Raw genomic sequence first — 17,077 nt, 5'->3', positions numbered from 1 at the left:
TGGGCCTGCTGCGGCTGTCTTTACAGTTCAAGGGAGTTCACAGCAACACAGATCCTCTGGAAAAGCATTGAAGTGAGAAACCTTAACAAAATAGATGCAGGCCTCTCAGCAGGGTGGACTCTCAGCAGGATGGGCTCTTGAAATAAGGGAGGAGCTGCAACTACTGAGTCCCAAGATAAGGAAGGGGAATTCAAAGAATGCTAAATTGACATGCTGAAGAGACCTAATTGGGTGAAAAGTCATAAGAGGAAGAGGAGGAATCTTCAATCTTCATCCTGAAGACCCCTGCCCAAGACCATCAGGAGACATTGCGCAGGCGCAATGGGGAGGGACTTGGGGCGGGATTTATGATAATGATTTCTCAAAACTAATTATAATATCTCTCCCTATTCTCGGGATTATCATGAATATATAAACACTTACACTATAGAAAGGAGCTGCTTTTCGCTCCAAAATGTGCACGTTTGTGGAGGAGCGATCCCCCGTACACCCAACGCTGAATAAACATACCTTCTTTATAACCTTACTAATTGTAAAATCATGACTCCACACGTCAGCATCGAGTTTATATATCCCCCCCACACCTCGCCCATAACATTTTTCCATTTTCATAGTCAACGTCCCATTCTCTACATCACAGTATCTCCACCACTGTCATGGCTACTTCCCTCTGCTGCCCACTCACAGTAATCCACCTTCTTGTTCCCTACCTGACATTCAGAGCCAAACATGCAAAAACGGGATGGGAAAGGCAAAAGAATCATTCATCTCCTGTGCGGTTCTAGGGGTGGCACAACACACCAGTAGGCGCTCCGGGGCTGTGAACCACATTTCAGCACGCTCTGACGCTTCTTGTCCTCTCCAGGGCAGCAGAGACACAAGTCATTCAAACCAGAGACTCCCGGGGCAGCAGCAACACCAGCGAGCAAAACTCTGGTCATGCTGGCACTTCCTAGGCTCAGTGAAGTTACACCGAAGAGATTTACACCTGCTAAACCTTTGATGCTGTTTAAAACGAGCAGAAAACCTATTAAAGGAGATTGGGCCAGAGGGGCAGGGAGGGGGAGGTGAAGTCTTGACAGAGCCCCTACAGGATCTATGTAAAACCCCGGCAATGAGATCGGCCTCAATGCTGCCTTGGTTCCATTGCAGCTGCGACAGCCCTGCCAGTCCTCAAGGCCTCAGAAAAGCACTTACGTTTCTTTTGAGTGTTGGTGCTACTCAGTGAACGCGCCAGGAGTGCGGAGAGCTTGTGCTGGATGGGACCCAGCAGCCACTTGCAGGTAGAAGAATGACTGCAGGTGAATAACAACAAGTCTGCTAGAATTTTTGAAGGAATGTAAAATTCTGACCTTTTAGCACCTCATTAGCTTTTCTAACCGGCCAGTATCTGCCCTCAAGTTAGACCAAAAGGGCATAAGTTACCAGCAAATATGGAGGGGGTGGTGTATTTTTTTTGCTGGTCCTGATTCTTCCCCTTTTATATGTGCAGTTCTCCCCTTCCTGCTGTGAGGAGAGGGAAGGAATGGCTCCTCTGCAACGAACTACTCAGTCTGCCTTTGAATACACTGCAGAGCTAATTGTCAGGCTGCTAAAACACGTTTTTTCTTAGCATGAAGACACTGAAATGTTAAAGGGCACTAGAGAGATTTTCACAGCCTCCAATGTTACCGTAAAAGCCGGCAGAGGAACTCTCTAAGACTCGTTTTGGAGTTTTAGAAAGCAGGCATTATTGCAGCACCAGCCTTCAGCTGCGTCTGCACATACCAGAAGCTACATTGACACTGACCTAATTTTTTCTCAGGAAGAAGTGTTTAGCAAGACGAAAAAACAAGATGAAAAAGATGATGTTAGCAAGACATTTTGGCTTACACCAAGACAAAGAGTTCATCAGCACCGCTGGAATTCCAACGTCAGAATAATAGTGTGGGGTTTTCGTGTATTTTGGGAAATGCTTATTTCAAAAGATACTGGTATATACCTGCAATTCCTGCAAAGACAAGTGACTCATCCAGGTTATGTCTGTAATTCTCAGTTCATCTTCCTTTCACTTCTGTGCTGGCATACCAAAACCATGCACACCGCCTCAGGAAGCACGCACTGACATTTTTGTTCTGGGACTAGGGATTTCCTGTTCTAAGTTCAATTACAGGTGGATTAAGTTTTTCCATGTGAATCATCTTTTTCTTTTCTAATAAAAAATGTCATATCTATAAACAAAAATTTTATGCGCTTTTCTAGATCTTTCTGGCATTTGCATCTACCACTGAGGTTTTGTTTAAACTTCTGAAAAAAATAATTTTCAAGACTAAAAACAATTTTAAAAACTCAGGAAGACATTTCCTGATGAATTCTAATAATAATGAAAATTTTAATTTGTATTTCTCAGAATTCATGCTCTGCTGTGAAGACTTTACTGGGTGCTCCATCTTAAGAGAGACAGGATTAGGGCAAATTGTTCAGTAGCTTAATGTCACAAATGCATTTTTAATCAAGGTGACCTAAACTGAGCAAGGGATATCTTTTGAGGCACATTTTAAAAGAAATAACAATCCCCCAGTTTCTCATTTTTCTTCCACCCTAGCTGATACCAGCATTGGTAAAACTAGAATGTATAAGCTTCTTACTAATTCTGTAGCTGTACCAGAAGAGGCAAATACTCAACAGAAAACCAATTCCAAACCCATACAGGTGGAAAATATAGGTGCAAACTGTATATACAGATGATTCGGAACCTCTCATTGCCCCAGTTTTTCTCACATGCTTCACAAGGACTTTATCGTAGCTGTGATAGAGACTGAAAGCAGGACAACAGTACAACAGTGTCAGCAAATGGGAAAAACTCATGCAGACAGCTTCTTGCAAATGTCACTATCAGTTCCTGGGAGCTTTCATGGGGCACCTTAAACCCAGGAATTTTTTTTTTTTTTTTTTTTTAACTCTCCCTCTAGGTTGGCTGCATGTTCTGGACTCATGATTCTGTGGTACAGCAAAAGACACCATCATATAAAGTTATCTGATATTACTGTGTACTGTGAAATTAAAATTAGCTTCTTAAAATTAGTCTATACATTAATTTGGCTGATTCAGAGAGACTTCCAGGCTGTTTCAGAAGACTTTCTGATTTTTTTCCCCACTATGAATAAGCAAGAAACTGTAAAATCAGATTTTCACCAGTCATGGCCACTCAAAACATCACAACTGCTGTGCTGTGTCACGGTTCCCAGCAATCCTGCAGCAGGAGCATTAGTAAGTATGCAGTCATAACTTAATCTGTTTAATGTTGACTGGATCAAGGCAGTATGTTTTAAATAGCAGCAACTCTATAATGATATTGGCCATTGTTTACAAGAGCTGTGATCCCTGATCTGTCCACATTCCTCTGGTTCTCTCCTGTGGTTCATCCCCTGTTCAGCCCAGCCCCCATGTATGCTGCTGCCTCAGACCATGAAACATCCATTTGGAGCTCTGGCCAGCCAAGGAGGCAGTGGATTCCAGGTGGTGTGGCTAATTCTGAGAGTTGTCTCTGCATCAGCACAAAACTGCAAAAAATCCTTGATCTACCTGAAATGATGCACAAAGCAGGGGGCTTTTCCTTACACAGGGAAAGGAAAACCCACCAGACTGGACCCACGGCACTTAGTTATAACCAATACCTGGAATTGCACCTGGAATCAAAGGCTGAGCCAGTACAAATGGTGGAAGGGCACGGCACAACATCTTCCGTACACACACAACTGTGTTCTCGGCTTGCCTCACATGCAGGGCAGAAGAATTTATTCATTGACACAGCTCAAGCCAGAACGAAGAGATACAGCAAGAAATGCAATGGTATGGGTCTGGCCCCAAATCAGAAAATTTTGAACAGTCCTCACATCATCCTGAGTCTTTAACATAACATTATCTAGGCTATGTTCTATTTCTGTTATCCCGGATCAGAAGGAAGATCCTCCCAGCCCAGCATCCTCGTTCTAAAAGTGGCTAGGCACAGAAGGAAAAATGTGAAGGCCATGCACTTTACAGTTCCCCAATTTATCTCCCCATCTTCACGTTGCTTTCTGAACTCTGAACTTTCAGCTGCTAAGCATGCTGTGGCAAAGACTTCTTTGCATCCCACATATTAACTATCCATTTTTGCTTACTTTGAACTTATTACATGACAATTGCTTGTACTGGAAGAGACAGTGAATGACAGCAATCTGTCCATCCATCCTTTCCATGACATCTTATAGACCTCTCCCATACCTCCTTTTAACAGTGTCTCCTTTTCTGAGCCAGAAGAAACCCTTCCATCTCTCAGCAGCTGATTGTTCTTCCTGCATCTCTCCTCGTGGGCACTGAGCTCCACCCGTTACAACCTCCTCATCTATTTCCTGTCAGTTCAGAGCCCACCACAGTGGGTATATGGTTGAGATTTGTAACTGTTTTCCCTCTGCACCACTTTGCAAACATCAACATTTAATTTCACCTGCAATTCTCTTGCCTGTTTGATACTGTGAAATTCTTGTTAGTTTTTATTTTTACAACTCTGCATAGCCAGTACCACCAGTTGAGCTTTGGCAATTCACTTACAAGTCTGTTGGCGTTGTCTGACTGCAACTCCCTGTGGCAACTCAGTAAGGTGATGACCCTCCGCTGCGAGCAACTACAAACTGACAATGACCTGCCGAATCCTCTGACTCCAGACATACCCAGCAACACACAAGGATGTCACCCTCAGCTCTGTGCTAGAAGGGCTAGCTTTGAGGAAATAAATAAAAGTCTTACCTTTCCAAGAGGCACATTGACATCAAGGCCAAAGAATAAAGGCAAGAGAGAAGAACAAGAATAGAAATAGAAACTGCAGAAGAAAAAGAAGATTGTGTAAAAACTAAAGGTCATGCCGTTGTAAGCATCAGGATTATTTTTGCACTCTGTAGGACAGTTAGAATAACTATGCATTCAGAAACCACTGTATTTCCCTAGCTACTTCTCTAAGTACCATACCACCTCCCAGGCTTGGAAAACAGATCCCATTAATTTTGGTGATGAATTACAGTTGGCACCATATTGAAAGCCTGAGATATAACCGTCACTATGAACCGCCATGGGTTGATTGAAGGCACAAAGCTGGGTATCAAAAATAGCATGGTAATATTTTTAAGTGTGTTAAAAAACAGTGCCTGCAATCCATGCTGGAAATAGCCTGGAAATACATATATATATGTATGTATATATACACACACACACACCATATCAAAACCTAACCATTAAGTGTTCAGTAATCAATTTTTGGATGTCTCATTTTAATCATGAATGCATTATATTCCAAGATGTGACTTTTTGTGAGTTGAAAGCTCTTTTGAAAATTGACACTAAAAAGTCTCCTATCCAAGGTCTCTATTTGACCATGGCGTAAGTTTTGCTTTTTTAATTTTCAGCAAGGACTATCATCTGTTATTTTTCCAAGTTATATATTCGGAAAGATAGATGCTGAGTCCTTATATCACAAAAACATTGGCAAAAAAGTGGAAAGAATTACGTGCATCAAGTTTTGCATTATGCCCACTTGTTTCAGTTCAGGAACATAAACAGAAAGGGCACTGCTGTCACTGTGTTAATATAGCCATTATTTAATATTATAGTCTGCACACTGACATTGCTAGTTACTACTGTAAGTACACTGCCCAGGCTACCACTGGAGATACATCTTACACCACTCTGGCATTTCTAGAAAAGACATTATTGGTAGCAGTACGCTGTGCCCATGTATGATCTTTTTCCAACAATCCTATCTAACTTACTTACAAGTAGCAAAACTCAGTGTGACACAGCTGGCCTTATTTGCCAAAAAAATGCAGTGCATATTTTTACAGAGAGAGAGAATGTATGTATGTAAATATATAGTATATATAAAGAATGTGCATATATGGTTCTTTGACAGTTCAGTTTCAGGGCAAGATTCTGGTACTGTATTCACATGGCATAGTCAATTAGAAGCTTCAATAAAGAGGACAGCATCAGAACCAGAGGTCCCTAACCCCACCTGATAAGGATAAACTTCAAGTCTTCACTCAGTTTCGTTCAGTCTTTCCTGCTCACTAGCCTCACCTTAAGGGCCTTTAATGAAGTATTGTCCATCTACCAGCACACAACAGTCAAGTAAATGCTTCAGCACTTGGTACAGTATCATTCCCCATAATTAAAAGTGTTTGGCATGTATTTCCTAAAATGAAGTGTTGCGGAGGAGACTCTAAGACTAAAATCTGTATATACTGAAACACAAATTGAAAAGAACACCACCACCAGGTCCAGCTGGTTCAGCTAAACAAAAAGGTCATGTAGTTCAAGAGAACTAGGTCATTACTTTCAAAAAAGTTGATCAACATGCTTCAGAAGCGTAAGAGAACCAACCTTTTCCTCCAGATCCTTAATCTGTCTCTTTTGGATGTCAGTTTTATCTTCTAAATCTCGGATCCTCTGGAAATCAGAAAAGAAAGCATCTAGACTAAATTCGCAGTAAATCTGCTCCGCTGAACAAGTAACTTAATGTTCCAAGTGCAAAAAGCCTAGAAACTAACAAATCCATTTCTTTGGCGGGGATAATCTTGTGTAGTACCATGACTCCATCCACCAACCCTGCCTAACCACAACTCTACCATGTGTACAACTGCTCAAAATACGCTACTGTTTATCAATAGTGGATGTTTCATATTATCTATTTCATATTAATCCTGTTAAATAGATGGCAAGTGTAAGATCATGGTTATACTCTTTAGAATTTTATCATGATTCATTAAGATTTCTCACAGTTTGATGTGTTAAAAGAGGACTAAGGTGTTATTATTAGATCTGAAATGATAAATGTATACAATACTACGAAAACACTGATTCTGTAGTGAGCAGGATACACATAACCTATCAACAAGGTGTTTGTTTTTTAGCAGAGCTAGGTACTTCTAGAAACATTATGTAATGTGAGTTAAACTTTCAGCCCCTTGGGAAGAGAGATCCCACAGAATAGGTAACAGAACTGCTGAGTATGAAAAATGAGGCCTTGAATCTCGGTCTGTTTACTCTACGTAGTCAGGGCATCAGACGGCCGGCCAGCGAACAGCAGAGATCCAGAGGGCAAACCAGGAGGCACCTGGAGAGCAGACGGCACCCTGGTGACCATCTTCCTAATTGTCTGAGACAAGACGACCCACTTACGGCAGCTTTCAAACACCACCTCTGCCTTTCTCTGCCTCTCAGCCTTTGCCAGCCCCATCTGCAACCCAGGCTGACTAAGAGTTGTTCAAAGCAGCCAGAACTGCCGGGGCAGCGTTCATCAGGGCGGCAGTCAGGGCTGAAATTGAGAAGCTCCTCACGTTGCAAAGGCCTGGTAAGACAACGTAAGGACCAGCCTCAAGTCTCCGACTCAGGATCAGGCAGGACTGTGAAAACTAAGTCTTCCTGTGAACCAGAAACCCGAACCACTGGACACGTGCTCTCTCTCTTATTCCCATAAACACTCAAGTAAGTTTTGTTGCACTAGACAGCTGTCACGTTAGTCAGCACGCTGTGACCCTGCCGTTCTGCTCTGCGACCCCACAGCTTGCAGAGCAGCAAACACTGGTCTTTGAATGTAAAATGTAGTGCTGTATCTCAGCAGCGAAATGTAACAAGTGCCCACTTTGGGGGGGCAGAGCAGAAGTGTCTGGAAAAACAGATAGTTCTCCTGTGTAACACAAGCCAGAAACATTCATGCAGTTCCTCTTGCGCCCAGCCCAGTAACCAGGGATGACCATTTTTATTACAAAGCTAGATTCATGGGGACAGAATTCTGGATCAACACTTTGGTTTGGAATTTTAAGACTCAAAATACACCAAAACAATCCCCCGCAAGCTAATGTTACATGGGTTTGTGTACACGGTAAAGACACAAAGTATGAAACAACTCAAAAAACTAGATGCCAGGCTCCCTTATGACCTGGAGCTTGCCTAAATTTTACCTCAGCTTGTTCTTATCCAGCAAAGCTGTGATGGTTCCTCTTTCTTACCTGATGAGCCTGCTGGAGCAGTTCCATCCTCTCCTGAAGAATCTGGCAATCATATTCTCTGCTTTTCCTCAGCATCTGACGTCTTAGCTTTTCTACTGCTGTCCTCAGCTCTTCCTGCTGTTTTTCAGTGAGTAGTTCCCCAAACTTTATCACCGTTTCTTGCTGCAAAGCATTGTACAAGGTGGCTTCAAGCTCCTGGATCCTCTGGTTGATGCAATACCAAAAGCCAATTAGAGATGAAACATTGTTTAAAACACAGTGGGAACTGGGGGGTTGGTGGCAGATTCAGGCGCCTGCATGAGAGGTGGTCCCTGTGCTTAAGTGTGCAAAAGTGTGAAAAACAGAACTCATAAAATGGATCAGTGTTTTGACAACAAGATACAAACTTTTATTTTTAAAACCATTTAATATTAATTTTCACTGACATCCCTTTTTTTTTAAGCAGTTACAGACATGATTAGGAGTTGGATAGAATTTTCATACCTATAAGTGTAAAGATGAATACTTAACCAATTCTAAAATTTTGACCCATTGTGCTAAAAAACAAAAGAGGAAAGATTGAAGGTCACTGTCAGACTACTATGCTCTTAATCCTGCTAATTAATGAGCATTCTCATTAAATTGACAAACCAAACATGATGAACTTGCACAGCCAGTTATCAGACCTATGTATCAGAACTTGATACAGCAGGGTTTAGAGCAGGAACTCTTGCTTTTTGTGGCATATTTTCTTCTTGCCACGACATGTGCAAAACAGCCAAGATTCCAGATCTGAGTTCCAGTTGGTTGCACTGGCTCCAGTTGGACAAGCCGACATTAACGAGCAATATCTGCCTTAAACTGACAAAAGAGTTTCAGACTTCAGGAGATCTGCCTTTTGTGACATGACAAAGCTAGCTGTCGCATTGAAGCTGTGCAGATTGCATGGTAGTGCATTAGAAGAATACAAAAAAAACCCAAATAAAACAACATACTAAGAAAAAAGCAAAAACCTCTCTTCCTGATCCAACAGGAGTCTGTGTCCTGTCACAGTGCTGGCCAATATGTGCTGCAGAATTTCCTTCGTACATACCATGTATGCTTGGTCAAGAGCTTGCTTCCTGTAGTCTAATTCTTCCTCCAAATAACCTTTTATTTTGCAAAATTGCTCCTACAATGAAGGATCATTTGGACAGAAAAATTAATTAGTTACTCAAAAATACTTTGGGAAGTTTTATTAAATCAACTACAGATATCTGACTCGGGGGGATTAGGAGACTGGTCTTCAACTGACACTGCAGAATTCTTAACATCTGACTCAGCTAGAAAAGAAGGAAGGGAAGATAGCTGTGCATGGCTTTTGTATGACAATACATCTGCTCTACATGGAGCTAAATACATCATCTCTTTTTTTACTTCAGGGGTATCGCTTGGCATTTCAGTAGTGTAATTTAGAGGTTTCTGTGTGATTTTTCGAAAGATGCCCCCTCTGGCATCACGGATGACTCCTTTTGTGCTTTCTTATGTTGGAAGAAGAGTGAAAGTGCAATAAACAGGCACCAAACAGGCATGTTCACGTTCACATTATACAGGGGAAGCTGCTGTGCTTTAACTTCTCGGCCTACCTGAAGCAGAACAGACAGTACAGACACAGCATGGGAACAGAGTGTAAACCACTACAGTTACCCAAATCCTGTAGTTATGCCTGTTCATCTTGTAGGTTACTTAACTAGAATAAGAATAGGGTAAGGCACTAACTTTACTGGTGCTATAGCACAGTTCAGCTGCGAATGTTTTGCCTTTAGGATGGTTATGGGCTTAAAATGTAATGAAAGAAAACTGTGATAATTCGTTAGTTTCCCACATACTGCTATTGAATAAAATGTGATACAACAGCTGATGTTTAGACTGTGAATCTTACAAGACAAAGAGTGTGGTCACTCACATCTCTGAAAATTACTGAGCAACCTTTGAGCCCTCTGTACTCATTAAGAAACAGTCATTCCTCATCAAAAGAGAGGGTTTTCAAACCTGCACTATTTCTGTTTCTATGTGATTCTGCTGTTGCACGTGAACCAGACTAGTAACAATTTTATGGATTCACCAATAGTCAGAGAAAGCCTGCACACTTTAGTTACCTTTTGACACACCAAGTAAGTGTGACACTCTCAGTGTCTGGCCCCTACAATGCATATTCAGGAGTGTTTGCTTACCATATCACTTTCCAGTTCCATCATCTTTTGATGCAGAGCAGCTTCAGCTCCCTCAATCTGCTGGATCCACTGGAGGGAAGACAACGAGAGCTGTAACCTGCTGTGTTTTCTAGGCACGTGGGCAGTGGCAACCGGGACATCTACAGCAGCTTGTTAGTCTATTTTTAGTAACCTACTGCTAGTTCTGGGCCCATCTTGAGCTGCTCTCCCATGACAGGGGCAGCCGCAGTGTCTGCAGGTCGCACTCGACAGAGAAGTGGCAAGATCACTGTTACCGGGTCACCGAAGATGGAAAAGCACTTCCTCAGGTGGGCAGGGAACCCACTGCCCCCCGTGGATAAGGGGCTCTAGCATCTCAAAAGCAACTTAGCAGGGTAGATGGCAATTCTCTTTGCAGAGGAGGAATTGTTGAATAGAATCCTCGGAAGCTGTCATGTTGACAAAACTGTGTGCTGCATTTGAGCTGCAGAAAGCAATTTTAACCAACCCTCACTTTCTTTTTAATTTCCAAAACAAGGAACTTAGACACATACTTTCAGGGGAAATTTTGCATACAGATCCCTTCAGAAGCTTTGGAAATCTCAGGACTAGAAATCCCACACTGTAACTAATTACAGCTTAAATGTCTGATGGTTTCTCATTCAGTTTACAACTGCAAGCTTCATTTGACATTCTTTTTATATTTGTGGTTGTTTAGACTTCACAGCCTGGGCCAGCTGAGTTTGTTATTTTTGCTGCTTTAGTAAGGTGTTTGGGACTGTGCTGGCAGTTTATCTGGGGAATCACTTCCTACACTAGAAAGTTTGACAATATTGACAACAACAGAGCAGAAAATTTCCAGTGTTAGATGAGGCCTTAGATAACACATGAGAAAAACAAGCACACAATTTACCTTTTCTGCCAAGGACAATACAGTGGAAGCCTGAATTATGGCCACTTGTTCTTCATTTCTTAAATTCTGTGAAGGGGAGAGGGAAGAAGAAAATTGGCAGCAGTTTCCTGCATGAATAAAGATAATCCAGCCTACAGACTAGTCTACAGTTTTCAGGGGATCCCTGTAGTACTGGGTATCCTATTCCCATTGAAACATTCAGAGTCTGTTCACATATTAAAGAGAGCACTGCTTGTGCCTTTCTGCATGATATGGACTAATTATATGTTTTCATTCCATTGCATCTTATGAGAAACATAAACTAAAATTAGACCCATTTGTCTATCTTCATGCTAGTTTTACAAAGCTGAATCTCCATTAAAGCTTTTGTAAAAATAATGCTGATTTACACCACCACATGAACAGAGAATCACGATCCTTCGTTTTTATTTCTTACGCACTTTACTAAAACGTATCGAATGCTGGCCAGAGAGAGGATGACCTCTTCTACATGGATGACTAAAGTGGGCAGCAATGCCCACTTAGAAAACCTCAAGGGATTTGGTAATTCTTGTGTATTTATGAAACTGTTTGCAGAGGCATCCTAGTTCTGATGAAGGTGTGGTTGGCTCAGGCTGCTGAACTAATTCACGTGCTTTCCTGAACGACTGGAGTGCAGTCAGGCTCAGTTCCAAATATCAGTGGCCTTTGGACACTCTTCCCAGTCTGCTAAACCAGATGTTAAAGCTGCTACTTCATTACTAGTTCTCTGACTATTGAAATCTCACAAATCCTAAACTTATGGAAATAAACACTCCCTAAATGTATTGTTCTGATATTATGTAATTTAACAAGTATCTTGAAAATAGGATAATTATAGATTTCACTTGCTCTACTGTACAAAATGCAGCTTGTAAAGGGAAGGTATTTCCCACTTCAACTCACCCCATTGTCACCTAGGATGTCTAACTGCTTTATGAGGTCTGGGATGCTGACATCCTGCAAAGAGAGAATAAGGTAAAGGCATGGCATGCACATTTTATCACAGCTGCAATATTTGTCCCTCCTATGAACCATGTTGAAATCGACCATTTTGTTTTATCCCATGGAAATGCATCACACACTGATTTCAGTTGCCTTTAAGCCAGGTTTTATCATTCTGGTGAAAATTATGAGTCCAATTCAATTGTGTCAGTTATCACAGACTCCTACATTAGACTGAGTTTAAATGCTTAAAGTTTAGTGGAGTTATTAGCAGAGATTAATGTAATGGGTTATATGGGCAGCATCCACCACTCCTGCAGTTAGAAGTGCTGCCTTATAAAACTGACCTACCTTAACCCCTTCCTTCATGCAGTAGATCTGTAGAGCACTGACACCATCTGAGAATGGGTGAATCTGGAGATTAAATGGCGGGGACCGTCTCTCTCTTTCCTGAAAATAAATTGAAAAGGCACCAGAGAGCATATTAGAACAAAGAAGATGCAGGTATGGTGCTGCAGGACAGCAGCCCCGGGGCTGATACTTCCTCTTACAACTGCTTATGCAATGTCATCGATCATTGCTGAACTGAACTTCAAACAGTTCCAGTCCTTCAAGCACAGGGCTAGAGAGGTGCACTTCTCACAGCAGCACACTCTGAAACTTGAACTCTTATCTCATCACCCTTGCTGAAAAAGGGGAAAAGAACAAAGCCAGTATAATTTATAGATCAGCATATTAATAGGGGGAAATAGGACTTTGAAGACCCTGAAGAGGGAACTGTACCTGCGCCTCTGACTTCTTAGAGGAACACTCTGCTCTTCAGCTATTAGAGATAAAAGTACACTCAACATTTCTTTCTCCTTCAAGACCTGCTCAGGTTCATGAAAATAAAAAACCAACAAAAAGAACCCTGGATGCCTCCTCTCAGGAGAGATCTTAGCTGTGAACCAGGATGCAGCACTGAGAAAAGTACAAGACAATGGGGTTTAAGCCTTACTTATTCAGTAAATTTAAACGTAATTAATTTCTGTTGATTTTAGTAGATTCCAAGCCAGCGACAAAAAAAAAAACATGTTCACAACAGACTGCTCCAAAGTACTTGGAAAAAAAAACATATCTGCAGGTGTGGTAACTAAGAGCCACGCTGACATTGATCAGCTAAGCTTCTCTATGCGTACTGGGCACCTAGCTCAGAGAGGTGAACCAGTCAAGCGTGGAGCTTATTATTTCCAGGATATTAGAGCTGACATACTTCAGCTCACAAATGAAAATGCTGGGCCTGATTTGTGACTCTGTTAAATCACTAGAATGCTTGCGTAAACACTTGATTAAAGTTGACGTCCAGTGCAAGTGCACTAGTTTAATTTGCTACCAGCTCTACTGTAACGAGCTCATCCATCACCTCCAGCTCAAGGTTGCGGAACTCCAGCAGCTCATTCTGGTCTCGGGCATCCTGCAGCTCCTGTTGCAGACGGTTGTTTTCTGTTTCCAGTTTCTCTATCTAATAGAAATACATAACATCAGGATCTGTGTGACTGTTACAAGAAACACTGAATATTTGGTGAGTAGTAGTTGAGGTAGCATAGGCAGTGCAAAATCCAAACTCTAGAGATGAATCACTACTTGCTGTCTTACCTCAGTGAGTCTTTAGTTTACAGGTGAGCTTCTGCTCATCAACTTCCTAAACATCATAAAATGCTTAGGCTAGCAGTTTTCCTGAAAGAACCCACTCCTACCGAGATCAGCGGGGAAGTTAACTCTACAGAGGTGTCAGGTTAGCTATCAGATCAGTCTGCATTAGCTATTCAACACACTGCTCTCATGGTAAAGCACTGGAATAGATTGCCCGGGGAGGGATGTGAAGACATCGGTGTCAGAGGACTCTGGGAACAGGCTGGGTAAGTGTCTGCCAGGAATGACACACACAGCAGCACCTGCCTTGGAGAGGAGCTTGGGCTAGATCAGAGATTCCCAGAGCGTAGTGCAAGAACCACAGAGAGCACGCAGGGAGGGAGAGCTGTCTTTGAGGAGGCAGTTACCCGAGCAGCCATCCCACCCCACACAAGCGCTGGTGTGAACTGCACAGCAAGCATCTCGACAAGGAGTTCTGTCAGTTAAATACCACCCACTGGCCACTTGTCTACAGCCTGCTTGTTGGGGACAACTCCACCACTAGCTCCTCAGCCTGCTCTCTTCTGCAAGTCTCCAGCCAGTGCCAGGACATATCTTTTGCGGTCAGGTTGCCCGAGTAGGGCCCTGACAGGGACAGCCAGGGCGCATGGTAAGTCTGAGGACAAATGAGCCCCCACAGGTCAGTTTGTCTGGATGGGGAAAGACGGTGCAGGGCTGGAGACTCACTAGGTGTGTTTATGGAAGGGAAGAAACACAGGCTAAGAAACCTCATCTGGGGAGGTGAAAGACAGCGGTGCTGGGAGTTATGGCCTCTTGCTGACGGCAGTCACATGTATGGCCACTGCTGTTACTGCTGGTGATATGCAAGCAATGCTGAGGTCCTTCATATCCTTATATTCCACGATTAAAAATATATACATACATACAAATATATATACACAAACAGGTGATATTCCTAAATGTACCAAGGGACTGCGCAGTACAAGTTCCACTGGACCTAAGTCCTTAAAAATACACAGAATACACAGGGACTGGGAGTATGAAAGGGTCCTGGTGGTAGTGGGTGACGGCATTTCTACTGCTGCTTCACACCCAGAAGCTAAGCTCAAAACACCCTGCCAGTGCAGCAGCAGCCGCCAACTCTTCAGTGCAATGCTGCTGGAACACAAAGGTCTGCGCCTTGGAGCCAGAATGGCAAGTAGAGCTTCCAGCAGAGCTGGTGCATCAGCAACTGCCAGCAAGAGCAGTGCCTGAGCAAAGCGGGATGGGCTTGTCTTTCCATATGTTATCCTATCTATGCTCTTCTGTCCTTATACTACACTTACAAACACCAGACTGCATGTTCAAAAAGTGTGTTGCAGGATCCAGATTACCCTTCAGAGTGAACACACAGAACTTGGGAACATACCTTGTCTAAAAGCTCTTGGTTCCTCTTAATGAAAAGCTGTTTGTCTTCTACCCAGTGCGAGTCCTGTTGGATGAAGCAGCACTATTACAGACTAATCAAACTCCACAAAGTTGGGCACATTTATTGAAAATTGGAGCCACAACATTCAGGCTTTAAAATCCTACAGGAATGAACTGTCGTTTACAGAATAACAACATATTCATCTACCAAGCCATAGCAAGGCTCCTGAACTCGCTAGCCCTGCCTATTTACTGAACAGCAACATGACATCTCATGGAAGTCTATACTGAAATTGTGTTACGTATTTTTTAAGCAGAGCAGGTAAGATCCAGCATAGGAAAACAAAATACACAAGAAGTGCTTACCTGCCCTTTCTGTGCCAAAGTTTTCTCCAGATCTTCTATTTTGGCTTTATACCTCTGGACTTCAGCTTGGAGCTGCTCATGAGCCTATTGAAGTCAGGCACAGCATTAAACAGTAACAAAACCAGCTACGTGACTGATATTAAAAGGAAACCAAGCACAGCAGAGCCTGGGTTTATGCTGTTGCTTCCACTGAGTGAGTAACCGTTACAAAGATCCTGGCTCAGCGATGTTTTGTGCCACCCCTCAGATGGGCACAGGATGACACAGGGGAACAGTGGCAGAACAGCCCCCCCTCCCCGCCCAAGCCCGCTACTGCCAGGTATTGCATGAGAGTAGCGAAACACAAGCTCAGGCATTCAGGGTGACAGGCTTTGCCCAAAGACCCCAGTAAGGGGCAGTCCCTGAATTGGAGAAAAGTGCTTAGTAGATGAGTGGCAAAAGGTAGTGGAAAGCAGCAATTGTAACTGCCTGGGGGGTTTTCAAGAGCTGACTCAAAGCACTAAACAACCTGGTGTGACCGCACAGCTGACACTGCTTTGAGCAGGAGTTTGGGCTGGAGACCGCCTGGGGTCCCTTCTAGCCTGAATGATTCTATAATTTTATTACAGGGTCGAAATTTTTAGCCTTGGAAGGTTTGCTGTAGTCTGCATCACATTAAAATTTGAACATAATTTGCATTTCTCTCTTAGAAACATTCAGGTGAATATTCTTAAAGTTGGTGCAATGTGTGCCTGTGGGTTTTCGCAAAGGCATTACCATTAAAACCCAACCCCTTCACACTTGGGCAAAAGATGAGAAACGCCTTGTGATTCTGTGCCAAATTACAGAATAATTACCTGCTTTGGCATGTCTGCCTAACTGCAGTTTTCAGGTTCAGGTGAAGGACAGCCCCGTGTAAACTGAGTGATCATGTCCATTCTTAATCATCACTCTCTTTAAATGTGCTCAGTAAATGAGGGAAGCAGACCTCTCTCAGCCGTATGGATGCTGTATGTAACTCCATTCCCTTGTTTGTCTTGGTAACAACGAAATGCTTTTACCCTCAAACAACTACTGACCTTGGCTTCTCTTTCAGCATCTATGATGCCTCCCGTCTGCTCCTGCAGTAGTGCATACGCTCTCTGCAGGGCCTGGTACTCCTTTGTCAGCTGTCGAAACCGCAGCTCTGATTCTTCCGCTGCTAAACCCTGAAGGATAAGAAAGGACATGTCTAAGCACCAGACACTAGAGCACTGCCAAAGCAAAGAATGCAAGTGTGATTTGTTAAACACAATAGTTGGTTCAAAGGTCTTTATTCAAATAGCTTTTTTGGTGAACCTGCTGTGATATGAAGTAATAAGAATGTGGAATTTATACAGCATTTATATGTCTTTAAGTTAAAAGTGATAGATTTATTTTCTTGAAGGGGGAGATGAAAAAAATAATCTGTGAAGTCACAGCTGTAGACTCTATGGACTAGATTTTTAAAGAATCTCTCAGCACTTCAGTGTATCAGTAATCCAAATTGTGGCCAAACTTAATGAAGGACTTACCACTCAATATGCACTATAGAAACTTAAGTGTTTTTGAGAGCCTGGACACCTGTTTTGAAAGTCAAAGTCTCT

The 17,077-nt window shown here is 42.6% G+C and overlaps 1 protein-coding gene across 5 annotated transcripts in view; it reads right to left on the bottom strand.

Moving 5' to 3' along the window:
* The window catches only part of JAKMIP2 (janus kinase and microtubule interacting protein 2), a 57,629-nt gene that overhangs the window by 5,648 nt on the left and 34,904 nt on the right, over positions 1-17,077 (bottom strand). For all 5 annotated transcript variants that reach the window (XM_074838342.1, XM_074838341.1, XM_074838344.1 and 2 more), the window contains 12 exons: positions 16,532-16,660; positions 15,474-15,557; positions 15,109-15,171; positions 13,471-13,569; positions 12,420-12,518; positions 12,030-12,083; positions 11,106-11,171; positions 10,214-10,282; positions 9,094-9,171; positions 8,022-8,225; positions 6,394-6,459; positions 4,768-4,840 (listed from right to left, as the gene is read on the bottom strand). In XM_074838342.1, the coding sequence (XP_074694443.1) occupies positions 4,790-4,840; positions 6,394-6,459; positions 8,022-8,225; positions 9,094-9,171; positions 10,214-10,282; positions 11,106-11,171; positions 12,030-12,083; positions 12,420-12,518; positions 13,471-13,569; positions 15,109-15,171; positions 15,474-15,557; positions 16,532-16,660 (1,062 nt within the window). In that variant the 3' untranslated portion in view covers positions 4,768-4,789. The remainder of the gene's footprint in view (positions 1-4,767; positions 4,841-6,393; positions 6,460-8,021; positions 8,226-9,093; positions 9,172-10,213; positions 10,283-11,105; positions 11,172-12,029; positions 12,084-12,419; positions 12,519-13,470; positions 13,570-15,108; positions 15,172-15,473; positions 15,558-16,531; positions 16,661-17,077) is intronic.

Source organism: Strix aluco, chromosome 13 (genome assembly GCF_031877795.1).
Source record: "Strix aluco isolate bStrAlu1 chromosome 13, bStrAlu1.hap1, whole genome shotgun sequence".
NCBI lineage: Eukaryota > Metazoa > Chordata > Aves > Strigiformes > Strigidae > Strix > Strix aluco.
The sequence above is the reverse complement of the archived record's forward strand: the minus strand, read 5'-3'. Positions and strand labels throughout refer to the sequence as shown.